The 27,636-nt window shown below is 46.8% G+C and overlaps 1 protein-coding gene across 1 annotated transcript; it reads left to right on the forward strand.

The window, feature by feature from the left end:
- Positions 1-7,336: 7,336 nt before the first annotated feature.
- On the forward strand, positions 7,337-27,409 carry FBXO7 (F-box protein 7). The gene is made up of 9 exons (XM_020982452.2): positions 7,337-7,458; positions 11,189-11,471; positions 15,122-15,349; positions 16,914-17,055; positions 18,476-18,559; positions 21,665-21,760; positions 23,377-23,553; positions 25,943-25,980; positions 26,639-27,409. The coding sequence occupies exons 1-9, from the start codon at positions 7,337-7,339 to the stop codon at positions 27,002-27,004; spliced, it is 1,536 nt and encodes a 511-aa protein (XP_020838111.1). The 3' UTR covers positions 27,005-27,409.
- Positions 27,410-27,636: the final 227 nt, after the last annotated feature.

Genomic DNA, 27,636 nt, shown 5'->3' on the forward strand with positions numbered 1-27,636 from the left:
TGTGATCCTGTAGATGGCCCTGAAGAATGACTGTGGTCAGAAAACTCATCACTCAGCAAATCAACCTGATGATTATACGATTCTAGATCCAGAGTGAAAAGGGACCACAGAGACCAAGTTCAACCTCATCATTTTACAGATGAGAAAACTGAGGCAGGTCATAGGACTATAGATCAACTGGATGGGTGCTCAGAGGCCATTACACCTCTCATTTTATAGATAAGGAATCTAAGGCCCAGAAGGATGAAGTGACTCTCCTAGGGTGACAACTATCAGAGAGAAGATTTGAACTCATGGCCGCTGACTGCAGAGCCGGTGTTCTAGGTCAGTACTTGGACAACAGACGTATAATTCATCACTGGGTTTGTACTCAGAATCTTTTCATTTGCTAGAAGTTGCCATTGCTTCTGTCCCAATGGTAGATCCTTCAAGGCCCCAGGGTTCATGTCCATGTCATAATGCAACATTAGGGGAAGACTGTAATTATGGATAATACATGGGATTATATGATAAGTGAATGGAGAGGCAGAATGGAATAATAGATAGACTGCTGGCCCTGGAGTCAAGGAAGACCTGAGTTCAAATCTGACCTGAGACACTTACCAGCCATGCAACCCTGGGTAAGTCATTTCTCTGTGCCTTGGTTTTCTCATCTGTAAAATGAGGGGGTTTGATGAGATGCCCTTTAAAGTAAGCTCCAAACAGAGCTGTATGAGAAATTCAGAAAGGAAGAGATCAATAAAGATTGGAGGAATCACTGGAGACTTTTATAGCTGCAGTGATGCAGCGTCTAAGCTTGACTTGGAAGAAAAGAAGGATTTCAACAGGCCTAGATGTGCAGGATGAGAAGCAGTGTGCACCTGGACAAGATTGGGAATGGGAGGTTCTGTGCTAAGCACTTTATACACATTACCTCATTTGGTCTTCACAACTGTGGGAGGGAGGCGCTGTTATTATCCCCAATTTACAATGGGGGAAACTGAGGCAGACAGGTTAAATGACTGTTCCAGGGACACATAGCCAGAAAGTGTCAGAGGCTGGATTTGAACTCAGGTCTTGCTGATCCTAGTCCTAGCACTATAATCCCACATTAGCCATGTCCAAAGAGGTATGACTCTTTCTGCACCTGGTGTCCATCACCTCCATCAGGAGATAAGTGGCACATTTCATCATCTCTCCCCTAGAATCAAGGTTTGGCAATGGAATTGATCAAATCATTCAGAGTTGTTTATTTTACAATGTCGTTGTTTTTGTGTAAAATGGCCTCCTGGTTCTGCTCACTTCACTTGGCATCAGGTTATATAAGTCTTCCTTAGTTTCTCTGAAACCATCCCCTGCTTCATTTCTTAGAGCACAGGAGTATTTCCTCTCATTCACATGCTACCTTTTGTTCTCCAAATAATGAGGGTCCTGTTAGGTTCTGGTTCTTTGCCCCTAAAACGAGGGCTGCTATAAGTGGCCAATCTCTCACTTTCCTCTTTGGAATCTCTTCCTTCTTAATTTTCCTCCTGGATGACTTTTCCCCTCTTGCTTAGGATCCTTGACTCAATTTCATAAGCAAAACAGGAGAGAGGGTCTTCTGTAAGCCCTTTCCTGTTTTCCTAAAACAGGCAGATCATCTTGCATTTAACATACACGTAATTGCTAAATGCCCCCAGCAAGAAGACAAATTTGACATTGTCTTATAGGGACATGGACTTAGGAATGAAAAGGGCCCTAGAGATCGTCAAATCCCATCCCATCCCTTCATTTCATTTTATTTTATTATTAACAGTTGTCAAACTGTTACATACAGCATTTTTTCCTTTTTAAATATATGTTAAATCCAATCTATTACTTTCAGAGCTGATTTGCTCATCTAAACGCCTTATTTTACAGATGGGGAAACCGAGGCCCAGAGAAGGGAAGCAGTTTACCCAAGGTGATGCAGACAGCATTAAGTTGGAGTGACTAAGCTGACATTAGAACCCAGGCCCTCCAACTCTAAATCCATCATTGTACCATTTTGGAATAGTTTTATTCTTCATTTCTATATTTCCTGGCTCTCAAATGAAGTCATAATCCTCAGAAACCAGCTCTGATTTCCCCTTATAACTTCCTATTAGCTGCACTTTGGAATACAGTCTGACTTAGAGCCAGGAAGACCTGGGTTCAAATCCGGAATGAGTCAGAAAGCTCTGACTTCAAATTTGACCTCAGACATTCATAGTCTGTGTGATCTTGGGCAAGTCATTTCACTTCTGTCTGCCTCAGTTTCCTTATTGGTAAAATGGGGATAATCATAGCACCTACCTCCCAGTGTTGCTGTGAGGATCAAATGAGATCTTTGTAAAGCACTTTGCAGACCTTCAAACATTATGCACAGGCTAGCTATTATTATTTCTCCTTTTTCCCCACTTAATGGTATTTTATTTTTTCCAATTACACGTAGTTTTCAACATTCACTTCCATAAGGTCTTGAGTTTCAAATTTTTTTCTCCCTCTGTCCCTCTCCTGTCCCCTCCTCAAGACAGCATGCAATCTGATATAGGATATACATGTACAATTATATTAAGCATGTTTCCACATTAGACATGTTGTGAAAGGAGAATCAGAATGAAAGAGAAAAACTCTTATTTTTTCTAAGTGGCACAGTAGATAGAAGATAGAATGAGACAGTATTCTGAAAGCACCATGGAAATGATGGCTAGTATTCCCTCTTGGTACAGAGGACAGTCTGAGCAAATTCAGTAACCTAGACAGGAAGGAATTTGTGCCCAAGAAATGCTCTTCCCTTCAACTGCATCCTTTTAAAAGTGTGCAAGGAGGCTGCAGGGATTTCTTACCGGGCTTTGAAGTATGGGTGGTATGGGAAGGATGGAATTTATCTTTCATCCTACCTTAAATCAAGTTAGTGTCTAATGTGCACGGGTTAATGAGTATCCTGTTCTCCAATGGGATCTCCTCACTCTTCTTTAAGTCAGCCTACTCTGTAGCTGGAGGAAAAGAAGCCTTTGATGCAAACTTAATGGAACACTGTTCCTGCTGGAAACAGAGTGAAGACATTGGTTATACTAGCCCACAGAAACATAATGTGCCTGAATCCTACCTAAGAGTAAGCTCTAAAGGTTGGGGATCTTTTTGTTGTCCCCAACTGATAAAAGGTCAAAGGATATGAACAGACAGTTCCCAAAGGAAATCAAAACACATGAAAAAAATGCTCTAATCACTATTGATTAGAGAAATGAAAATTAAAATAATTCTAGGGTACTACCTCATACCCATCAGATTAGCTAAGATGACAGAAGAGGAAAATGATAGATGCTAGACGGGGCCCTAATGCACTGCTGATAGAGTTGTGAACTGATCCAACCATTCTGAGGAATGATTTGGAACTATGCCCAAAGGGCTAGAAAACTGTGCATACCATTTGACCCAGCAATACCACTACTAGGTCTGTATCCCAAAGAGATCAAAGAAAAAGGAAAAGGTCCTGTATGTATAATTTTTTTTTTAATCAGCTCTTTTTGTGGTGGCAAAGAATTGGAAACTTAGGGGATGTTGATCAGTTGGGGAATGACTGAATAAGTTGTATTATGAGAAATGATGAAGGGGATGGCTTCAGAAAAACCTGGGAAGCCTTATATGAATTGATGCAAAGAGAAGTGAGCAGAACCAGGAGAACACTTTACACAGTAATAGCAATAATGTAAACCTAATCAAGTGTGAATGATTTAGTAATTCAGATCAGTGCAATGATCTGCCTCCGCTCCAAAGGACTCAGGTGTAAAACGCTGTCCACTTCCAGAGAGAGAACTGATGAACTCAGGGTACAGATTGAAGCCTATTTTTTCTTTCTTTCCTTTTTTTGGGACACGGCTAATGTGGAAATATGTTTTACATGACTTCATGTGTATAACAGGCATTGTATTTCTTGTCTTCTCAAAGGACATGGGGCAGGGTTGAGGGAGAGAAAGAATTTGGAACTGGGAATACACATTTTTAAAAACTTATCTATCACAATGCTTATCTGGTTGATCTGAGTGGAAGAACCTGATTTGGTTCTCTGGGATTTACTCTTTGAACTGATATCAAAGGTTAAGTCCTAAGACAGAGATAAGCAGCGGGGAAAACACTGGATCTGAACTGGGAAGGCCTGTATTTGAATCCTGACTCTGCCCCTTATTAGCTGTGTAACCTTCATCATCACTCAATCTCTCTGGGCCTTTGTTTCCTTATGTGTAAAATGGGGGAGGGGGGCATAATGGTAGATACTTGCTAAGGTAGCTTCCAGCTCTAGAAAGGTACCCAGAGTAACTCTGGAACGTTTTGGAATATTAATAACATTCACTCATATGTATATGGTGCTTTACAAATTCATTTCATTCGATATTCACAACAATCCTGTGGAGTAAGTCGAGGCTGAAGAAATGCAGGCTCTGAGAAGTCAGTTGACTTACCCAAGGTCACACAAACAAGTTGAAGTGGAAACACTTCAACACCAGTTGTTAGATTCCGAGTCTCGCCTGGCATGTCACCATTCCACCTCACTAGGCTTTGGGAGAAAGAAGCAAAAAGGGGGGACTTTGAAGTGAAGCCGATCATCAGTTATTGTGTGTGTAGTTAATTTTTCAACTAAATGATAAATTTATGTGTGATTTTAACTTCCAAATTTAGTTCCTCCTTAACCGCAAAATGGGGATTAAATAATAGTACCTACTTGCTAGGTTGTTGGCAGGCTCAAATGACATAATATTTGTAAAACTGCTTAGCACAGTGCCTGACCCATAGTAGGTGTGATATAAATAATAGCAATTATTACTATGATCTTTATTATTATCAATAATTTATTAATGCAATAATAAGTATATAACATAATAGAAATCTATATAGTATAGAAATATAAAACATAATACAATAATATTGCAATAATGTAATTGATAATATTAATGTAATATATTGTTATCATAGCTTTAAATTACACTCTCCTTGTTAGCTGCAAATTACACTCCTTATCCTGTGCATTTGTTTTTTAAGTGGAATCAAGGACAGCACTAGAAAAGCGGACAATGCAGGTATTGCCACCTATAGGTAGAAATTTTATTACAATGGTTTTTACTCTAATGTGGATACAGGACAACATAAAACGCAGGGAAATCTTATTACAATAACTAAATCTCTATTCTTAACTTTGCTACCCTAATTTTTAAATAAAATTCTTTTTATTTCCTGAATTTAGCAAATACCAAAAAAGAACACTTTTGTATACGAAGATTTGAGAAAAGATTATATGTGAAAACTTTCTTTTGTATGTAATCATTTCAGTATGTTACTTTCAAAGCTGTCCTACTTACCTATGTTTCCTTCTGAACTTCCTTCTACTCTCTTCTGCACATCTAAAAATGCTGCAATGACATTTGTTGGGGGAATCCTATCACTAGCTCTCCCTTTCTCCTTCAGCCCTTCCCCCAAATAAACACAATCCTTATAATAAATAAGCATAATTAAACAAAACAAATCCCCACATTTTCCAAGTCTGAAAATGTGTTTCATTCTGCACCTTGAGTCCATCGCCCTTTTATCAGGAGATAGCTAATATGCTTCATCCTAAGTCCCCTGGACACAATCAATGTTGTTAAATCTTTCAAAACTAAGACAACAGAGTTACTATTTTATAAATTGTTCTCCTGGTTCTACTCACTTCACTCTTCATCATTTCTAAGATGTGTTTACAGGTTTCTCTAAAACCATATTTTTCATCATTTATTATAGCACAATAATATTCCACTACATTCATATATTCTAATTTGTTTAGCCATTTCCCTATTGATGGGCATACCCTTAATTTCCAGTTTTTGCCACCATGAAAAAGACTGCTATGAATATTTCTGTACATATGGACCCTTTCCCTCTTTCTCTGAAATATAGTCCTAGTATTGGTTCTGATGGGTCAGAAGATATGAGTAGTTTAGGGACATAGTTTCAAATTGCTTTCCAGAGGGGCTGGACCAATTACAGCTGGGAGACTCCCTGTATATTCTAAGAAAAGTAAGCAGTGTGAAATGTAGATTTATGGTTTCATATGGAATTTTTGGGGGGTCGTCCTGCTATGAGTACAGAAGTGCTCTTTTTTGGTCTATAGGTTTAGAATAAAAACATTACAAAAAAAATTCTTGTTGATTGATTTAAGACAGTTATCATCTGCCATTGATTTAAGACAGTTATCATATGCCCCCTAAGTCTTCTCTCCTCTAAGCTAAATACGATAATCTCCAAACCCAGCTCCCACACCATTTTATAGGGCTCCCTTCAATACCACCTTCTTCAAGATGCCTTTCCTGAGCCCCCTCCCTGATTACAACTGTCCAAAGTAGAAATGGGTTCTCTTGTGAAGTCATAGATTTGGCACTGGATGGGACCTTGTAAATTTAATAATTTTAATCCAATGTCTTCATTAACAAACCAGGAAACTGAAACTTAGAGGTGAATAATAACATGTAACATGTATATAGCTTAAGGGTTGCAAAGCATTTTATAAATATGATCTCACTTGCTCCCCGAAACAACCCTGGGAGGGAGGTGCCAATAGCACCCCTTTTTTACAGGTTAAAGAAACTGAAGCAGAAAGAGGTTAAATGACTTGTTCAGGGCCATACAAGCCGATATGTGAGGCTGGGTTTGAACTCGGGTCTTCTGAGCCACCTAGATGCCTTAGGGGGCGTCAGAGGTGGGATTTGAACCTGAGTTCTCTATGCAACGAACAATTATTAAGCGCCTCCTATAAGCCAAGCACTGTGCTAAGTCCTGGGGATACAAAAAGAGGCGAAGACAGCCCTTGCCCTCTGACTCCAAAGTCAGCGATGGCGTTCCCCTCAGGACCAGGCTGTACGCCCACATGGCGGGGACGCTAGCGGGGATTCGAGCTTGGATACAGGATGGCCGGGACTCTGGGCTCAGAGCATCCCTGTGGACCAGCAGCGAGCGGCTCGCGCCTGCGCACTGCGCTCCAAAGGGGGAAGGTGGGGTTGCGGGTGGAGGTGGCGCTCCATCCCCTCCCGCCCGCTCTCGGGGGCGCGCACGCAGCCCAGCGGCGTCGCTCGGCCGCCCGCCCGCGCGCTCTCGGGGGCGCGGCCGCTACGGCCCCGCCACTCCCCTCGGCGCCCGGGGTCGGTGGCCCGACAGCAGGGGGCGCCCTCATGGGAGGGGGCGGGGGCAGGGCGGAGCTCCCGTGCCCCGGACCGAGGCGGGCGGCGGACGAAGCGGCTGAAGAGGAGGCGGCGGCGGCGGTGGTGTCCCGGTCCCTGTCTCTGTCCCGGCCCCGCGGCGGTCCGAGGAGTGAGAAGGGGCCCCCCGCGCCATGAAGCTGCGGGTCCGCGTCCGGAAGCGGACGGCTGCGCTGGAGCTGCCGGGCGCGGAGCCGACGCTCGGGGAGCTGCGCGCGCACCTGCGCCAGGCCTTGCTCCCCGCCTGGGGCTACAGGTGCTGCCGCGGCCACCGCCGGGGAGGGGAGGGGAGCGGAGAGGGAGGAAGGGGCGCATGCGCGGGGCCGCTCGCGGCCGGAGCGGGCGTGAGAGAGGAAGGGGCGCATGCGCGGGGATGTTTGTGGCTGGGGGCGCGGGGCAGGAGAGTCAGCCAGGCCCGGGTTGGGGGGGGGAAACTGGACGGGGTCGGGGGCACCCGGGCTTGGGTGTGTGCACCCCCGACTGTCTTGTGTGCGTGTGCGAGCGCGTGCAGCTTGGCATCCGGGACCTAATCATACACTGAGCGTGTGCCAGGGATTTGCACTCCTGGACTTGTGCACACTTAAGTGTGTAGGTACAGCTTTGCATCTGGGCGCTTGGACGCTTCTGAGTGCGCCCACGTGGGTGTGCAGGTCTGTGCACGCCTGGGCACGTAGGCGCTCCAATTTTCATGGGGATGTTTGTGCATGCTGCGGTGTTTGCTGGTGACTTTGTGCCCAAGTGTGCACAGGTTCAACTTTGCGTATAAGTGAGCGTGTGCCAGTGACCTTGTGCCCAAGTGGGTGTGCCTGCAGCTTTGCACTCGAGTGTTTGTGCACATCCGGGCGTGTAGGGACTCAATTTTGTGTGTGGGTTCGCTGTGCTTTGTGCCTGGGCCTTTTGCACACCTGCATGCATGTATGCGACCTGTGTTGCACACCACAGTGTATCTGTGCTTGTGCTTTGCCCTGTCCAGTGAAGCTGGGATTCTGTCACTTCTCTTTCGTGAGGCCATAAATAGCCCGAGGCATAATGGTATCGACGTGTATAACTGCAGAGAAAACCTGAGCTTGAGGTGTGCAGGATATGTTGCCGATAGAAATTCATCTAATTCTTGCTGGTATTGTGCAGGAGAAACTCCGAGCTCGAAGGAAGCCTAGAAATCGGTGTTTCAGAGTCTTCTAATTTCCTGGTTCAGAGGCTGGTTCTCTAAGGGACCTGGGTGCAGAAATGACTTGGAAGCCACTGGGATCTTGTTTGCAGCAGGGTTCCAGTTTTGAGGTAGAGGGGTACAGGTGAGGTTGGTAATTGTTGTGGAGAAGCAGAGCATGGGTCAGTATCCCTTCTCTTTAAATTTGAACTAAGAGAAAAGTGGTGCCCAGTTCTGTTAACTTTAAGAAAGAAAGTGGTGCCTAGTTTCTTACAAACTAAAAATCTTTTTGTTAACTTTAGAAATGTTCCCCTTATTTGAGAGCGCAATTTACATCAAATAATTTATAAGGAGCTTAGTGAAATGAGACTTCAGTGATGAACTTTTTGCAGTTTTAATTTGTCAGATCCCGGTAATATTTCAAAAGTGAAACAAATTAGGGAAATGCTCTGGTACATTTTTCGCTCCCCTAACCTGTTAAGTTCAAGTGACAGATCTTGGTATTTTGAAAAGGAGCATAAACTGACGGTTCACCGCTCCTTGATGTGTTTTTGGTTATTGCTGTCAGTGCCCCCAGATGTTTTCATATTTAGACTCTCTTGTTAAGAAGAAATTGGGCAGAGCCATTGTGAAAGTGCTATATTGGGTTTCACAGCCAAAGCTTGTAAACAAACCAGTTAGTTTCACTTTTCTGTTCTTTTTTCATCATTGTAAATCATTGAGGGAAAAGAAACCGAAAGAAAAGATGCTTTCACATTTTTCCCTCTTAATAATTGAATGGAATACACAAAAAAGGCTATTTCATACGTTCTGTTTTTCTTTTCTAAAGCATCTGAAATGTGGGAGGCAGACTAGGTCCCTTCCAGCGAGTGCCAGGGCCTCTGGTCCTGCTGATAGTGATGGGGCGCAGGGTGGTGCAGTTGGAATGATGCAGCCTTTGGAGGCGGAGGCCCTGGGTTCATTTTCCAGCTCTGTCTCTTCCTACCTGGGCCCCACTTTCCTCATTTGTAGAATGAGGATATGGTGCTAGCTAGCCCCTGAGGCCCCTTCCAGCTCCAAAGCGAGGATCCTGTGGTTGTGTGTGGTTCTGCAGGCTCATGGAGCTATGTTGGAACAAGCCTGAATAGCTAGATTTCCATCTCTTTTAAAAATTAGATTTTTTTAATCTTTCTCTTTTTTTTATGACCTAGGTTTCCCCTTGTATGTCTCCCCTGATTTCTTCCCAGACAGCCATCTTTTAAAACAAAAAGAGGAAGAAGAGAAAAAGAATCAGTAAAATCAGTCTAGACATCAAAAACAAAAACAAAAACTTGATTGTGTTCCACACCCTTAAAAACCTTCACCCCAATCCCTGCAAAGGCTATCTCTCCTTAAAAGCCTTTACGATGTATTAGCATTTTCCCATCATCATGTCCCTTCTCCAGCTTAAATACTTATTCTTGTTTTTAGGAAACACAATTTTAATAATCATCCCCAAAGACCTTCAGCAACAAAAAGCCTGCAGCCCTCCTTCCCTGACTTATCCTCCTCCAACAGTTAGTGCTTTCCCCTTCTTTAACTTATCTTGCATTTATCCACGTATGGGTTGTATCTCCCCCCACCCCCACTGCAAAATGTGAGCTCTTTGAGGGCAGAAAGTAAGTGTTTGTTGAACTGAAAACTGATCCTTGTTTTACCTGTAAGGGGCAGGGCTGGGGGGCTGGGGGGCTGGGGGAGGGGTGGGATTTCTGTCTGGCAAAGAGTCGTTTCCTGCTGTGACCACTCATCATTGCTGTAGTTGGTACTGTTCTACACTGATCTTTTCCAGTGAGCAAAAAAAGACAGTTCATCCAAAGGCGTCCATTGGACCATTGGTTCTTTTGGAGATGTTTTTCCTGTTTCTGCCCAAGTTGGCACCGTCATTATTTGAGCAGCTGGCAGGTTTTCTGCATTTTGTTTACGGAAGCATTTTGCAGATAGAAGCATAGTCACTTGTTTTCTGACAGCCAGAAGTAATTTCCAACCATTTAATTCCATTCTAAAATTTCTGTATCACTGGCCATACAATTTAGTGCCCTCTAACTGCTGAAATAAAAGGAATGTAAATAGGAAACTCAAAAGTAATTTTCTTAAGCACTTTGGGGAATGAAGCCCTATGAAGAAGGACAATAATTTCCCCAGAATCTGACAAATTACTTTTTAAGTCACCAGTTAACCCTCATAGAAGTTGGTTGCCTCATCATAAATATGCTCAGTAGAGTGTCTAATAATTTCTGAAAGTTAATCTTCCCACCAGTGTTGGTGTTATCTTCCCAGGGTCTGGTCAAGTGTGATGGGATTCTCAGTCTCTGACAGAGCCTGCATCTGGGCCCAGAGAGGGTTGCTGGCCGTCTTGTCTTCTCCTGTATTTTTAAAGATGACTCACCATCAGCAGGACCCATGGTTGGAGTTATTTGTCTAACAGGGATGATGAATTCACAACATTTGCTCTTTTACACTAAGCCCCCTTTGTGATTAATGGTATACACCTGTGAAATAATGTCTGGCCAGGTTAGAGACACAGTCGTTCTTGGGGACAGAGGAAACTAAGCTGGTACGTGAAGGCGTTGAACCCATAGCCCCAGCTTCTCTAACATCGTGATTTCACTGATTAAGTGAATTTTCTGAAAGTTGTCCATGACAGAATCAGCGGCACCGTATAGCTGTAGCGCCACAGTCCTGAGTGATAAGAGCAAGGCTTTGGGAAGCACCTAATCCCTGGGTTTGCCTTCTGTGACCATACCACAAATTAGCTGTGATTGTGAACGCGTGATTTAAGCTCAGAGCATTAACTGTCTCCTTGTCCATTTTGTTTCGGCAGTTCTGACATCCAGTTTGCAGTAACACTGAACGGCAGGGATACCCTCGCTGAAGATGAAGAGACCTTGGCCTCCTATGGGATTGTTTCTGGGGACTTGATCTGTTTGATTCTTGAGGAAGCCGCTGTGGAATCTCCCGTAGCTCCAGCTTCAGATTCAGCACATTCTTATTTCCAGAGTGATCCCAATCAGCCGTCTTTGGCCCCCAGCCACAGCCAGTCCAGCCGACGAGGTGAAGAAGAGCTGCAGGACCCGGGCCCTGCTGTCCAGAGGGCAGACAGCACGGTAAGGCCCGGCAGGAAACCGCGAAGAGGGCACTATCCCTCAGTCAGACTTCCTCGAGGTCAGACCTTGAAGGGAGATTCTTCCAGGCTGGTGACCTAGATCGTCTTGGCACTCCTGTTTCCCCAAGGATCACCTCTCGGTCCTCTGCGCCTCCCCTCTGTTTTCGTTTGTTAAGAGCAGTCAGCTTCCTTTGCTGCTTCAAGGGTTTGACCTCTGCTATCTGCCCATCAAGCTCGGAGCACTCATTCAAGCCCTAGTTCTAAGTATCTCCAATTTCCTAGGGGAAGTTTATACTTGGGTACCTCCTGTTCTGGGAATGGTACCACTGTTCTTCGAGGCTCTAACCTTAGCTTCGTGCTTTGCCTCTGCCTTCCCTCCTGGGGGTGGGGGCAGTGGCCAGCGCATCTAGTCCGCCGTCAAAGCTTGTCACGTTTTCTTTCGAAATGTCAACGAGATTTGGCCCTCCTTCCCCTCCCGACCTTTGTTGCCTCCTGCCTTCTGGTCCAGGGGTTCTGACCGTTTTTGTGTTGATCAAGCCCTTAGACCTTTGCTCAGACCAGAGGTTTTAATCAGGTGAAAGAAATGCTCCAGCGAAGTCCCTGTCCCCATCTGTCTTGTGCTCCTTCACAGAGCCTCAGCCTCTATCTCTGTCACTGCGGGTTCTGGCCCTCGTGCCTGCTCTGCAGCCCCTTCTTATTTCTCCTTGTGGAGTCCTTAGCTTCCTTCAAAGCTCAGCCCTGGTGACACCTCCAGGAAGCCTTCCTGGCTGTCCTTGCCTTGCAGAGCCTGTTCCGGCGCCCCCCTTCCCCTCCCCAGATGGCCTTGTTTTACTCTGAATTTATTTTTCACACATTTCTGGATAAAGCTGCTTCCCCAGAGATAAGGTGAGCTCTTTAAGGGGCAGGTACTATTTTTTTCCTTGGTATCCCCCATGTCTGGTACACAGTAGGTGCTTAATAAAAGCGTGTTGGTTGATGTGCAGGATGTCTTCTTGCTCTTACAGCTCGGGGCGGGGCAGAGAAACTGAGATCAAGTGGATACTCAGTCAGGCCCCTGGGAAGTTGATCCCCAGACGCCCTGCCGGACCCCCACTTTTCCCTTGTGTGTGAGGGATGACAAACTGGTGCCGCCCTCTAGCAACAAAGAAGCCTGGGGGTTGGGTGCCCCAGTGCAGGGTACTTTGCCCTTTCTGCGGTGAGAGCCCTTCTCCCAGCCTCGGCCCCAGCGCCAGCAGAGCTGCCATGTGCTATTGCGGGAACTCCCCCCTCGGCCTTTGAATCCCTTGCCCTCTTTTCTTTCACTGCTCATTCCTTGCCAGATCCACTTCTAGAGGTTCTGTTCCATCTCTTTCCACCCAGCCCTTGTTTCTTCCCTGCCCTCTGGCCTGACGTCACTCGCTGCTTGGCAGGTGGCTCCATCTGCACGTCAGATTTAACATGCTCAGTTCCTCCTCCCTTCCCACCTGCCTTTTCTTCTCACCTTTCCTGTTTCTGTGGAAAGTACCACCATCATTCTAGTCCTGCAGCTTTGCAGCCTCAGAATTATCCTGGACTCTTTCTTCTCCCTCCTCCCCTTCCCCATTTTCCTTCTCTCGTTAGTTCGTCCCCCATATGGCCTTTGCATCTGCCCCCTTCTCCTTATCTACATGGCCACTGTCCTGATTTGGGCCCTTATCACCTGTGGTCCTGGATGATTGTAATTGCCTCCTCAGTGATGCCCCTGCTTCATAGGTCATCAACCCTCCTCTGTTTTTGCCTCCCTCTCCTAGGGAACCAACTTATCTTTTATATAGTTGCCCTTGTGTTCTTCTCCTTCTCAAACATCTTCATTCACTCCCTGTGGACTTTAGGATGGATTTCATAGCATTCCAACCTGGCCCCAGGCTCCCTTTTCAGACTTAATTTTATTTCTCTCTTTCACACCCTCTCCAGTCTAGCCAAAGTTGTCTACTTGTCGATTCCCCAGATTGGCGGTCTGCCTCCCGCTGGAATGCTCCCCCTCCTCTCCTCCTCTTCAGATTTTAGCTACTTCCATGACTGGGCAGGGCCCCTTCTTGTATGAAGCTTTTTTTGATACCCCAAGTTGCTTTTTCCATCCTCATACCTCCTGGTATTTACTGAACTTTGTAGCTATTCTCTTTCCCCGGGAGAAGGTAAGCTCTTTGGGCCAGGCTTGTTTCAGTTTTGCCGTCCTGCCCTGCACAGAGTCAGAACCAAAGCTCTCTGTTCTGCCTGTGTTATGATCCTGGACTTGAACTCCTCAAAGGGTTGCCGAGTTCTGCCACTCAAGCCTTCTTTCTCTTCTTTCCTCCTTTTCTGTGTTCTCTAGACAATTTACAGAAAGATCAGCAGAGGAGGGTCAGGTCATCAAGAGGGTCTCCTCAAGGGTTGGTCCCAGTAGTGCCCTCTGAGGCCAAGCAGACAGCGCTCATCCTTCCCCCACAAGACATCTTCACATGTTGGAATACCACTTTCCTCTTGTCATGCCCAGGGCTGATCTGCAGTTACTTGGCCCAATTCTCTTCAGGGCTGCTGGTCACCTCCTCTTTTTGGGTGTGGCTGCCTCTTCTAAAATGCAAAGCTGAGAATTGGCACAGCTGAGGGTCTTGCAGGAAGATCTCCTGTGTTCTCAAGGCTCTTCTTGTAGGGCAGCCTACCAGTCCCTCCCATTAGTTGGCTCCTAATTGAACCTGTAGTCTACTAAAACCCAGAGGCCTTTTTCACTCCCATCCTGCGGTTATACTTTTTTGGAATGTAGACAGCATCACATTTATTTTTTTTTAAATTCTGTCTTGTTAGCTGTAGCCTAACATCTCAACCCATCAAGTTGGATCCTAATTTTGTCATCACACAACGTGTCGTCTCCCCTGGTCAATATCATATCTTCTGCTAATTTGAGAAGCGTTTCAGTGATGCCTTCATCCAAATAGTGGATGAAAATGTTAGAAACAAACGTGTGTTTTGATGTAAAGAATGCACAGTGGTTATCAGTCAGAGGCCTCTGTGTGACCTCTTCTCTGTTGCCCCCATGAACCTTTTCATGCTGTTGACCTCTCCAGACCTTGACCCCCTTCACTGCAGAGGCTGCGCTCTGATCTTTTGGACAGGGTTGAGGATGGAGAGGGACACCAGATTACAAGGGATTTGACGTGAATGGGAGGGAAACCAGGCTGTGCCTTCTTCTAGGAGTTTGGTTGTGAAAAGGGAGAGATACAGGATGATAGTGTGAAGGGTGGAAGAGTCATGTGAGAATCTTTTAAGAATGGTGAGAATGGGGTGGGCTCCTGGGATCCGTGGGGCACGTGCAGGGTTGGCCTTGGTGAGGGAAGGGGCCGTTGTGTTCTCTTTGGCCCCATGAGGTAGAGCCAGGAACACTGGGTGGCACTTAGGGGAGGGGTCAGTCAGTTAGGAAGCATTGATTGGGAGAGCATGTCAAAGGACCGGGTATCTCCTTGAGTCTCTGAGAGTCTTTGAAAGTGCTCTCAGACCTGCCCAGGGCTGAGGACTGGCCAGTGTGACTGTCCGAATTGTGGTGAATGAACCCTCCTCCCAGCATCTTCCCCTTCAGATCTCTGTGCTGGGGCTGGCAGCCAAGTGTGGGAGTGAGGATGGGGCGACATTTAGGGTGGCTCACGTTCTTTTCTCTTTCAGCCAGGATCTAGTCTAGATTTTGATTCTGGGTTAATTCAAGAGGATGTGGATATGGAAGAGGGTACAGGGTCCTATCCCACGGAGCCAATGCTGTGCAGTGAAGCCGTGGATGGGCAGGTGCCCCATTCCTTGGAGACACTGTACCACGCGGCTGAATGCAGTAGTGCCAATGATGCCTTGATTGTTCTGGTTCACCTTTTGATGCTGGAGTCCGGCTACACCCCCTTGGTAAGTCCTGCAGGAGAGCCCTAGGCCTGGGGTTTGGGTTGGCTGTGCCCCTGGTCCCCAGCTCATGGTGTGATGGGCTTGGGGCAAATTACTGCCCCACTCTGGGCCTCACTTGACTCCTCTCCAAAGTGATAGGATTTTGTGAGGTCATGGATCTTCTGTTTTGCCTCTGACTCTCTCTGATCTGTGAAATGAACAGTAAACTGAGAAGTCAGACTGTCTCCTAACAAGCATTTTAGGACACTGGTGTATTGTGGAAGTGTTAGCAAGGGCTTGCGGTCGCTGCCCAGGCTAGCTTTTTCCTCCTCCCTGAGCAGGGTTTGGTTAGGAGGCTCAGGGTGAATGTGGTGGAAGGATTGCAGATGGGCTGTGTGTGTGTGTGTGTGTGTATATGTTCACCGAGGGGACTGGGAAAGTGGTGAAGAGGAACTTCTCTTTCAGGGAAGACTCTGGAGACAGTGGCAGGAAGGGGCAGGAAGCCCCACTCCCCATCCACCCTCCAGCTCGTTAAGTGTAGAGAAGGGTCAGCAGAGCTGCCATCATCTTCCTCCCTGCCAGGACTTGGGGGGCCTTTACCTAGCAGAGCAAGGAAGGCTGGAGGCTTCGCACCTCCTCTCTGTGCTCAGACTTTGGAGACCCAGGAGTCATTGTGTCTTCTTTTGTCCATGTGCTTCCTTCCTCTTTGTTCTTCCTCTGCTGTCTCCTTCCCACCTCTTCCTCGTATGTGGCTGTATCTTCTGGCCCTACTTGATGCTGGCTGGGGGGTAGTGATGTGAGAAGCAAGAGGGCCACGGCTGCATGGTAAGTTGAGGGAGTCACCTTGCATCGCAGTCGAGCCGCAGCAGCCGCAGTCACATCCATCAGTCTGCTGCCCAGAATACTGGCGTCCGGGGGAGTCCTGCTGCCAGCTCAGAGTGGCAGGTCCCCGGTGAAAGCTGTGCTAGCATGGATAGGTGCAGCTCTTCTGTTTTCTCTGTGGTGGCTGTACAGAGACCTGTCGAGTGCAGGGGAAGCGTTGAACTTGGAGTGAGTGAGTGTGGGGTCCGACGTGGCCCCTCTGCTTCCTTCTCCCACAGGGAGGCCGCCTCACTTCCTTGGGCCTCTTTGAAAACTCGTTTTTCAAAGGGCCCTTCTGGCTCTCGGTCCTCTGGCACTGTGTGGAGTTGTTTAAAAGCAAAGGCTTCATGTCAGAGTGTAAATTGAAGAGCCACACTTCTTGTTTTTTCTTATGTCTGACATCATCTTTTTCATACTGTTCCCCCTGCCCCACTCCCAGAATCTTGTGTTTCGCGTGCTATTTCTCTCACCCACAACAAGACGACCAAGTGTCACTGGAACGGAGGAGAAGGTTTTGTTGTATCTATTCACGAGCATTTGAAGCAAATTTTATTTAAAGTCTTGGATTTTTTTCCCCCTCATTTTTTACAGTGCGGACAGTCTGATCTGGGATGGGAGGAAATGGGGACCACGATGGTTATTTCTGGAGTCTCTAAGCTTCTTGAAGTGTTCCTTGGTTTGTTGGTAACCTCCCTTCTTTGTTATGATCTCTTCCTTTTGGGCCTAGGGGACTGAAGCAAAAGCCGTGTCCATGCCTGAGAAGTGGCGATCGGGAGGTGTCTATAAGTTGCAGTATACGCATCCTCTCTGTGAAGACGGCACCGCTGCCCTCACGTGTGTGCCGCTGGGGAGTCTTGTCGTCATAAACGGTAATTCGACAGGCCTCGGTGCCGGCGCCTAAGAAATACCACCCTGGCATTTTATGGTGCAGCCCAGCAAATACCCGAGGCCCTTCACCACCCACTAGTGGCCTGCGGACAGTACCTGGAGAGCCACTGTTCCTTTGGAGAGCTTTCTCTAGCCTTGCTTTTGGCATTGGGGGGATTCTCTATTTTGCCAACCAGTTTGGAGGCCAGAATTGGAATGGCTGTGCTGTGAACAATGGCATTGTTCTTACTCAGCCCAAAGATTCGGGGTATCCCTGATTCTCAGAGTCCAGTGGGAGCTCAGAGGCCATCTAGTCCTGGACCTGACTCAGAATTCTTAGGTTCTGTCGTTTGGTGATAGAAGGCCCTTAACTCCTTCTTACCCTTAGGAAGGGGGAGGGGTGCCTTAGGAGGTAATTGTAGGGATGGAAGTTAAACCAGGACATTCCATCTGCATCGTTACGAGCAGTCATCTGAATTTTGGGCCTGATTGCATTAGCGGCATCTCACAGTTGCAGGGAACAGGCATTCTGACAACCTGGCCGGTAAGTCTGGGCTCCTGCCCATGCTACTTTTGAGGGGGCCTTCTGGGTCATGGAGGGCCAGTGACGTGCCTCTCGGGAAGGCTGCAAGCCCTCTGTCCTCAGTGTCAGGCCGATGTTTTTGACCGCTTGGAGGCCATTTGCTATTTGGAAGGCAGGAATTGGCTTCATGTGGAAGAAAAGATGCGTTTTGCTATTTGGGCATCTACAGCTTGTGCCCTTGTCCTTATCAGCCCCTTGCAGACTTTCACAGGAGGCAGACAGTTCAGGCCTGATTCCGAATTCTGAAAAGCAGGCATGTGTGCTCAGTTCTTCCTTCCTTGCACACAGGCACAGGAGCACATCACTGGGCCTTTCATGGCTGTGATGAAACGTCCCTTTGTGTGTGTGTGTGACTGGAAGGGGGCCTCGGGCAGGGGCAGGGCTGCTGATCACTCGCCCGCAGGGTGGGAAGCACTGTGGTATTCATCTCAGGAGCAGGCTCTGGGACTCACTGCCAGAGGTTAAGTCAAAAACAAACCGAGTTATTAGTGACCTTGTTAGAAACAATGACTTCATTGTACTGAGCTGCCTCCCTCCCCTTAGCCTTGCTGCATTTGTTTCAATTGCTAACAAGCTGCTGTTGGCTAGACTTCCTAGGCATACATAGAAAGACTCTTGCTGTATTTGATCATGCTGTTTTACAGAGACTTCATGAGAGGGCAGATTTAAACTTGGTAGCTCCTTGGTTAAGGAACAGGTTAATGGTTTGCAACAATTCACTGTGTATAATTTGTGCCATTTAAGAAGAGTGTAGTGTGAACAAAGAAATGAAAGACATAACCAAAACAGAAAGCAGACAGGAGCCTAGTATAATCTCACTTTTTTTTTAAATTTTGCAGCTACGTTGAAAATCAACAATGAAATTAGGAGTGTGAAAAGATTACAGCTGCTGCCGGAGTCTTTTATTTGCCCCCATGAACAAGGTAATTCAGCTTTATGAGTCATTTGAAAACTGAAGATCTTGGGATGAAGCTTTGTGCCATTGGGATTAGCCCAGAAAGTGATTGTACGTGGTGTTTGGGAAAAGAAAGAATAAAACATATTTCTAAATTAGTGAAAAAATAAATTAGATTTAGAAAAAGATTGAAGGAAAATATCATTGGATTTCTAAAAGCATGAAAAGGGTTTGATGAGGGGATCTCCACTCCCTCTTCTTGTCCTTGTTCACTCCCTTCTCACCCCAAGTGGCCTTGATGAAGTGCATTCATGATAAAGAAATCTTTACCTGTGGTCATGCATTTTTTTTTCGATTTTAAAAAGACCTATTTTGCCTGGTTTCTGTGAATAAAACTTTTCAAATTAAAAAAAAAAGGTTATTAGAAATGTTATTTCCCTGTCTCTTAAGAGCACTGAATTATTTAATATTTGGAACATCGCTGTAAAATGGTTAGGGCTTAATCATTTTTGAGAAGCAGTGTCATGTTTTTGTACTCTTTCTACTAGAATGTTCAGTGAAAAAAGCAACCATTTATCAAGTATTAACTGTATGCCAGGCACTGTGCTGGGCACTGTGGATACAAAGACAAAAATGAAACAGCCCTGCCCTCAGGGAGCTTATACTCAATCAGAGGAGAACAACACATCCACACTTAGGCCTAAACAAGATACATACAAAGTCAGTACTCAGTGATTGTAGAGGGGAAGGCATGAGCAGTTGGGAGGACCAGGAAGAGCTGACAGAAGGTGGCCCTTGTGCCAAGTCTTGAAGCATACATGTGATGCTGAGAGGTAGAAGTGCTGGGGGACGGCAGTAGAGGTACGGGTGCCAGCTGGGGTGAAGACATGGGGATGGCAGATGGAGCGTGTGTCGGAGGGGCACCCAGTAGGCCAGTGTGTGTGGGTGGGAAGACTGCCTGAGAAACCCACAGAGATACGGAAGGGTCAGGTTGGGAAGAGTTTTGAATGCCAGAAGGAGTTTATGTTGATTCTAGAGGCAGGGGAGTCATTGGAGTTTATTGAATAGGTAGGCATATAGTCATCCTTTCCCCATGGCAGTTTTGCTATGTTGCAGGTTGGCATAAGAAATTAAGTGGGCATTTTTGGGGAGTTTTGTGGAAGCTACAGATGACCTGCAAGGACCAGCAGATGACACAGAAAAGTTTAGAAACTCAGACATACATAAAATACATGTATAGTATTGTATGATATCAACCCCAAATTTACAATAAGGTACTGTAAGTGCTCTGTGAAAGAAAAAGAACAAATGCAGACTTCTTCTCTGGTACAGAGGGAGGGCCAGAAACGTTTACGTGGATTTTCCAGCTTGTGGGGGTGTTGTGCCCCTCAGCCCCACAGTGTGGAAAGATAACCGTGTAGTGTAAGACTTACGTTCCCTGAAAAGAACAACATACAGCTTTACCATTGTGAGAAGCCGAAGAGGAGACAGTGAAAGAACACATCCTCAGGGCTTTTTGTGTCCACATAAACCTGTTGCTGCCAAGGATACCAGTTTTGCCAGGGTTTGCATTGGTATGCTTGGCAGAGCCTGACCAGTGCTCCTGCTGAGGAGGGCATGAATGTGAGCCCAGTCGGGCTCACTTAGCCTTAACCCTACTCCGTCGGGGGCGCTGGCTGGGTGTGGGGTCTCAGCTTCACCTGGAGGTGGATATTTGACAGGGTGGCGTTGCTCATGACCGTTCAGAACGTGTCCAGCGGCGTTTGGAGGTGCTTTGGGGCTGGGTGGGCCATTAAACATATGAGCTAATTTCAGCGTTTCTTATGGAATTTTAACGATGGGGCTGAATTTATAAAGCCACAAATATGCTTCCAGTTGGTTGGATTTGGATCAGGACATTTCTGTAAGTATTGGCTTAGGCTAAATCGAAGGGCAGGGGCTCTGTAGAAAACAGCATTGTCCTATGTGAAAGTCTTGTGAGACTCTTAACGTATCCCCTGAAATGCTGGTGGTGTGCATGATGTGGGTAGGGCTTCTGTGAGAGAATTTTGAAATCTGTAATATTTTCCCTTCCAAATTATTGCAGGTGGAAATTATGTACGTATCAAAAAATGGCAGATTTCAGTATGAAACTTTTCTTTTCCCTGGGGGGATTTCTATGCCTCTTGGCCTCTAGACCAGCATTTGTGAGTCATTTCGGTATATTTCAAGCCTAAACTGGGACCGAACTGAACATTGTTGCATTGTTGCAGAACCTTCGCCAATCGGACACCTTATTGACTACTTTTAAATAGGGACAAGGGTATCGATAGCGAACAGAGGGAAGGTGAATAATGGGATATTCATTCATAGTCTGTTTCAGCTGAAAACCATTTAATTCTGAAAAGTGATTTTTAAAAATCTGTCTATATATAGGCTGTTTTCTTTTTGTCAACAGATGTTTTATAATGGATTTTTAAAAATAATTTATTTTTAGTTTTCAACATTCACTTCCATAAGATTTTGAGTTTTAAATTTTCTCCCTCTTCCCTCCTTATAATGGATTTTTACTGCAATGCAAACTCATTAGTTATTGATGGCAGTCTCATAAGTCTTTAATTGGCATAGTCCTTCCCATGTGAATGGTGCTGTTATTTATGGCCAATTTGAAATCTCCAGCTACATCTTGAAGTGTGAGACTGTATTTTCCTCCACAGCCTATGTTAGAAAATCGTGAATTCACACTTGGATGAGAGACCACCACTCCTAGGTTCTTTATATTGCACTTCTGCATTGGATTTAATGTCATGAATGTTTTTGGTAATGCCAGGAGCCTGGGCTGTGTGTGTTTCCTGATTCTTACCCATGATGTGCCTACAAGAAATCTTGCTTGGCACTATGCAGTGGGTGGATCGCTGCCTCCGCCACCATGGGGCTGCATTCTTCACTTTTCAGACCTGGAGGCTGTGTCCTCCCAATCACAGAGGCTTGATTCTACTCCCTTTGCTCTCAGGAATTACTTCAGATGTTGGTTTTAATGAGAAATTTGGTTTGTAAAAAAGAGCCAACTTGTCAAGCCATTGAATTAACTGGCTGCCTCTCAGAGTATGTTGGCTTGCTTGGCTTTACACTCCTCTGTCTTTTGTCTCAGCAGAGGAAAATGTGGCCAGCAAATACAGAGACCTCCCGAAGCTGTCCCGCCTTTTTAAAGACCAGCTGGTCTATCCTCTTCTGGCTTTTGCCCGACAAGGTGAGTGAGAGCAAAATGCTGGGGCCTCCGCTGGTGACATTGCTTCACTCACTGGGCCCGGACTGGGCTGCCCCTTGTTAAATTGAATGAGTGTAAGTCTTGCCTCTGCTGTCGATTAGCTGGGTCACCTTGGGCGAGTCATTGACCTTCCCTGGGCCTCAGGCTCCTCATCTTCCCCCACAGGGCCCTGCCAGATCTGGGTCCTTGGAGGCGACTGTGCAAAGCTGTGAGGTGCCAGCAGAGACCGAAGTGTGTCTTTCCTCCATGGAGTTTGCTGTCTAGAATGATAGGATATGTGTGCAGTGTCTTTAGTGCAGTCAGGCCAAATCGCTGAATATTTATCAAGCATCTGTTCTGTGCCAGACCCTGGGCTGAGCACTGAAGGTGCAGAGAAAGGTGAAAACTGGCCCTGCTCTCCAGGGCCCCCAATCTGTGGGGGAGATATCATGCAAGGGACTAGGTATGAGTGAGCTGTGGACAAAGTGTGCTGGAGACCGTCTTCCTGGAGGCTTTATGGGGGGTCGAATTGGAGAGGCTTGGGGCCCAGAGAGAGGTTCACTTGTTTCCCCATGGACCTGCAGTTTTGGGTGTGTTGGCAGCAGCCCTGGGGGCCAGCCCTCTGTCTCTCATCTGGAGGAAACTGTCTGCTTATGCTTTCATGCCGAATGCCTTCTTTGTTCACACATTCACCTTTACATGAGTGTGTAAAGAGTTTCAACACTCTGGCTTTGCTTTTGTTGATTTCTGTTTCATTGTATCAGCAGTTCTGAATTATAGGCTCTCCAAATTGTAGACAACGACCTTTTTTTTTTTTTTTAAAAACCAATATATGCAACATGTTCAGATATCAGTTGAACAAAAAACCCCCCCCAACAAAACCAACTGGAAAATTTCTTGAGTTTACAACAAACGGGTTTTACTGGCCTTGGTCTGAGAAATAAATCTATAGGGGAAAAGCCTCGATGATCCATTTCAGAGCCCAGTATGATGGAGGTTTCCATCCTCTGCATCCTTCCCGTTTTTCATTAGAAAGGCCCAGAGGCTCATGGGAGGGAGCACCAGATCTCGACCTCTGTCTGCAAAACTGGTCAAAGGCCAAGTCATCTTATCCGTTATGACCCAATTTTAAGACACTTTAAGGAAAACAACTAAGTATACTTTAAAAAATTCAGTTAAGACTTCAACTGGGAGAATGAATTCTCTGTTACTAATAAAAATCTCATGAAAATGACCTCTGGCGTCCCTTTAAGAATTTGAAATTCCCCAGGAGCTAATCCTGTTAAGGCCGTCCCCATTAATGAAGGCCTGTCTCGGTGCAGCTAGGCTACAAATCGAGTCTGTTTGGAGACTGAGGCACATCAAGCCCTAGTGTTGAGAACTCCCTGAGGAATTCTCCTGTGGCCGCTCAGGAACGTTGTAGTGGCTTCTTACCTTCTTTGCATTTGTTGAGCATATGTCCGACCAGCCCTTCTGGGCAGAAATGTGCGGGGACACCACGTGTGCCGTGGGCCACGAAGGGGCACAAATGCCCCGCTTCTAGAGGGCGGGCGGGGGGGGGGTCATTGGGAGGCCTCAGGGCCACAGCACCGGTAACTTATTTTTCTTCTCTTCTCTAGCTTTAAACTTGCCCGATGTGTTTGGTTTAGTCGTCCTTCCGTTGGAATTAAAACTTCGGATTTTCCGGCTCTTAGATGTCCGTTCAGTCCTGTCTCTGTCTGCAGTTTGTCGGGACCTTTTCATTGCTTCGAATGACCAGCTTCTGTGGAGATTTATGTACTTACGGGATTTTCGAGGTGATTTTCAGAGCGTTCTAATTAATGACAAAAGAGACCTAGTTTTCCTCATCTCCGTTTGAAGTCTTAATTGAGCAGGATTTGCCAAGGAGCTTTTCGTAGTATACTTTAGCTGTTTTCCTCAAAGTGTTTTAAAGTTAATTGATTGTAACCAATAGTATGAATTAGGCCAGAAAGAGTCTGGCCTTTGTGCTGCTTTGCAAACGTGCTGAGAGCTCCCACTTCACATCTAATTCCCATATTCCCCTAAACACATATGGCTCATTATTTAAAGGAATGTTGCAGCCAGCTTCCCTAAGAAGGAAGTAATAGAACCCACTTTCCAGACCAGGAAATCCCCACCGTGCAAATAATCTTTGCTAAGAAATGATAGCCCTGATCCTGCCATGAAAGCTGTCCTGTAAAAACTTGGAGCATTTAAAGCTGAGGAGAAGCCATGGGAGGCCCGGGAAGCTTATGGGACCAAGCCCTGTGGAAAAAAGCAGCCCAGCAGAACTGGCTTATCTGGGCTTTCCCCACATCCTCTTCTCCCTCCCCTTGTTCCTTACTGCAGTCTGAAATGCTTCCAATTAGACATTTATTTGGCTAGGAAACACTTATTTTAAGTGATGATCACACTTTAGTATGAATTAGTTTGCCAGACAGCTTTTCTTCTGCCATTTTGCTGAGCCTCCCTTGCCCCAAAGGAACAGGGATTTTGAAAGAGCCCAACATTTGGAGTTAGAGACTCTGTTTTCTGTGCCCATGGGCAAGTGACTGCTCTCTCTGCCCCCTCGTTAGCTCCACTGTAGCATGGAAGAGGTCAGAGGAGATGGTCTCGCTCCCTTTCTACTCTAAAGCCAGTGATCCTGCACTTGAGAGAGGGGCAGGGAGAGAGGTGGGAGGGACCAAGGAGAAGGTGGGGGGGTTCTACACTGAGTTCCCAGAGAGGGTCCATATGGCCTAAGTCTTAGCCTTTCTGTCAGAGTAGGCCTGGGCATGCAGCCTTGCTGCACTCAGAGGCTCTTTGCCCTCACGTTGGCCACATGAGACTGAATCTGGGGTGGGGATGGAGGCATGGGATGGAGGAGAAGGGGTATACTATGCCCCATGAACCCAGTCTGCTTCAGAGAGTCCTGCCTTTATGGGCCCACTTTGAACTTTGGCTTGGGGCAAATTAGTTTTCAGGCGTGGGAAGCTTGAGATGCATTGGAGGGTAATGGTTAGGGGCCAGACTTGGGGCCCTGAGGTTGAGGGTTTTGTAACCTTGACCTATGCTGGGTGTGTGACTGCAGGTGGGTAAGTTACAGAGGAGTGGTCAGTTGCCTCAGTGGAAGGTGTTCCCATGCTTGGAATTCCTGGCCCTGGTGACATGACAGGTCAGGACCCCTCAGACTCCCCCAAGTGGATGAGTTGGAGGGAGAAGAGAAAGGTGGTGTGAGGCCATCATGTGGTCCTGGGTGGCAGCTCCAGGTTTCTAGCATTGGTGTGTTCTCAGCCTTCCTGCCAGTTAACCTCTTCAAGTCTTTGTCTTCAGGCCCCTTGAGCTCACTCCCCCCACCAGCTGCCTTCTGAGGGTTCCGAGCAGCCTTTAGCAAACCCTGGGGAGAAGAATGACTTCAGGGGTGCTCCCCGAATGGGGCAGAGGCCCTGCTCCCCTCAGGCTCTGCAGGACACTGTTGGGCCATTTCTGAGACTGTGCCCTTCCCTAATGAATAGCCTGAGGAACAAGGGAGCAGGAGAGCTAGCTGTTCCAGGAAGGAGGTGGGAGGATTCCCATGTTTGTTTCATGACACTGACATTATCCCCAGAGCCTCTTTGGCAAGGTTGTGAGACCTCTGGGGCTCCTCCATCCCCAAGCCGAGAAAATGCCCCAACAGCTGCTCCTTTTTAGAGCACAAGGCTTAGTTTAAGAGGTGCCAGTCCCAAGGGGTGGTCAGCGAACCCCAGAGCTAAGAAGAACTTGCGGAGGAAAGGGGAGGTCACAGAGAAATGATCTGGGGCTGGTCCGTGTAACCACTCCCAGCCCTGCCCACTTCAGGGAGCCCTGTGGAGTGATCAGGCCTAGAGTCATGAAGAGGAGACCCACTTGGGTTCAGTCTGCTCTGTTTAAGAAAATGAGGGGGGGAGCAGCTAGGGGGCACTGTGGACAGAGCTCCGGCCTTGGAGTCAGGAGGACCTGAGTTCATATCTGGCCTCAGACACTTAACGCTTACTAGTTGTATGACCCTTGGCAAGTCACTTAACCCCAATTGCCTCACCAAAAAAAAAAAAGGATGTAGGTTTTGGTGTGTAAAATGAGGGGGTGGTCCTTCATAAATTTTACTTATATGAAACATCCCCTCTCCTAATCATGTTGGACAAATGAGGTAACATGGTAATTAACTTAGAAATTTGTCTCTCTTTGTAGATTGTGCCGTCAGACCTCGAGACACTGACTGGAAAGAGGTAGGTGCCTCTAAATACCCTTTGATGGCTGTTGTCCAGAGTGGGGAAGAAGGGTTAGCAGAAGGGGGTCAGCCCATGATGAGATGATCACAAATGAAAGTGTTGGAGGGGATGGGCCCATTGTCGAGAGGAGCAGCTTCTGGGCTGCCTGTAGGGCCTCACCTAAGCTGAAGCAGTGGAGACGGGATCAGGCCTAGGATTCGCGTGCATTTGCTGTGTACGTACATGTACACATGTGGGCATGTAGATGCATGTATATGCTGTGTGTGTGTGTGCATGTGTGTGCATGTGTTGTATGTGCACATATACCTGCATAGTGTATATAGGTGTGTGTTTGTGCCCACGTTTGTGGGTGTGTGTGTGTATGTACACATATGGACTTTCTACCTTCACAAAGAGCCTAACGGTGTCTGGGCTACACGCCTTAACTGTAGGCCTCGTGGGCTCCTTTCTGCAGGAAGTCACATTCTTCAGAAATGGTTGTGAATTTGATCACACTGTATTTAGATCCACACTTAGGGCTCTTGGACTTGTGCAAGAAGGAAGAGAAAGGGGATTTCTCTTGGGAAAGAGTAGTGTAGGTGAATCTGTAATTTGAAAACTAGTAGAAGGAAAAACAGTCCCCCCACACTTACTCTACTTCAATGTTTTTCTTCAGCTCTACAGGAAGCAAAAACAGAGGAAAGATGCCCTGAGATGGAGGCACCCCATGTTCCTGCCCCCTCCGCCCCACCCCATGCCATTCCACCCCAGTCCCTTCTACCCCAGCCCCTTCCCGCCCAGCCCCATGTATCCCCCAGGGATTATTGGTGGTGAGTTTGATGAGAGACCAGTGCTTCCCTATGCTGGGGACCCAATCAATTCACTCATCCCTGGCCCTGGGGAAACGCCCGGCCAGTTCTCCCCATTCAGACCCCATTTCGATCCAGTGGGCCCGTTTCCTGGGCCCAATCCTGTCCTGCCAGGGCGAGGGGGCCCCCAGCGACCGGTTTCCCTTCAGGCCCAGCCGCGGTCGGCCAACTGACATTCGCCTCTCGTTCATATGATGGTTTTTAAGCCCAGTTGAGCTTGCTTTAGGTTGTTTTGTTTTTCCCTTAAAACCACAATGTCATCTCCATGGGGCTGCATATCCCTAGTGTCTTCTCGTGTTTGTGCACTCCCAGGCCCTTTGACTAGGCCTGCTTCAAGTTTCCTGTGGGGAGTGTGCTTGGATTACCAGGCTGCTGAAGGCATCCCTCAGAAAGGGGTATACCTGAATCAGAAGAGGAGGCGGCCGGGGCTCCCCATTCTCTCTTCCCATCTCAGAAGGGTGTTGAAGCTACAACGTGCTGCATCAGATAGACAGCTTAACACGCAAAGTAACACGTCTGCTCTGACTTTTCTTACAGAAAGATGTATAATAAACACTTAGGAGACCTTCCCAATCCGACCTGGGCCTTGTTAACTAGAAACTCTTCTCCATGTTGTTGAACTCTAGAGGATTCCTGCAAGGTGCAGGGGTCTTTCCTCTCAGGGCTTTCTCAGTTAGGGGATGCATGAGATGAATGGGGGATGAATGCTTTGTTCTTGAAAACCAGGATGTCTTTGAACATCTTAATTGGTAATCTACTGATTTAAAAGAGTGATTACATGAAAAGCGTTGTGGTTTTAAGACCA

The sequence above is a fragment of the Phascolarctos cinereus genome, unplaced genomic scaffold (assembly GCF_003287225.1).
Source record: "Phascolarctos cinereus isolate Bilbo 61053 unplaced genomic scaffold, phaCin_HiC Scaffold_1;HRSCAF=81, whole genome shotgun sequence".
NCBI classification, from domain to species: Eukaryota; Metazoa; Chordata; class Mammalia; order Diprotodontia; family Phascolarctidae; genus Phascolarctos; species Phascolarctos cinereus.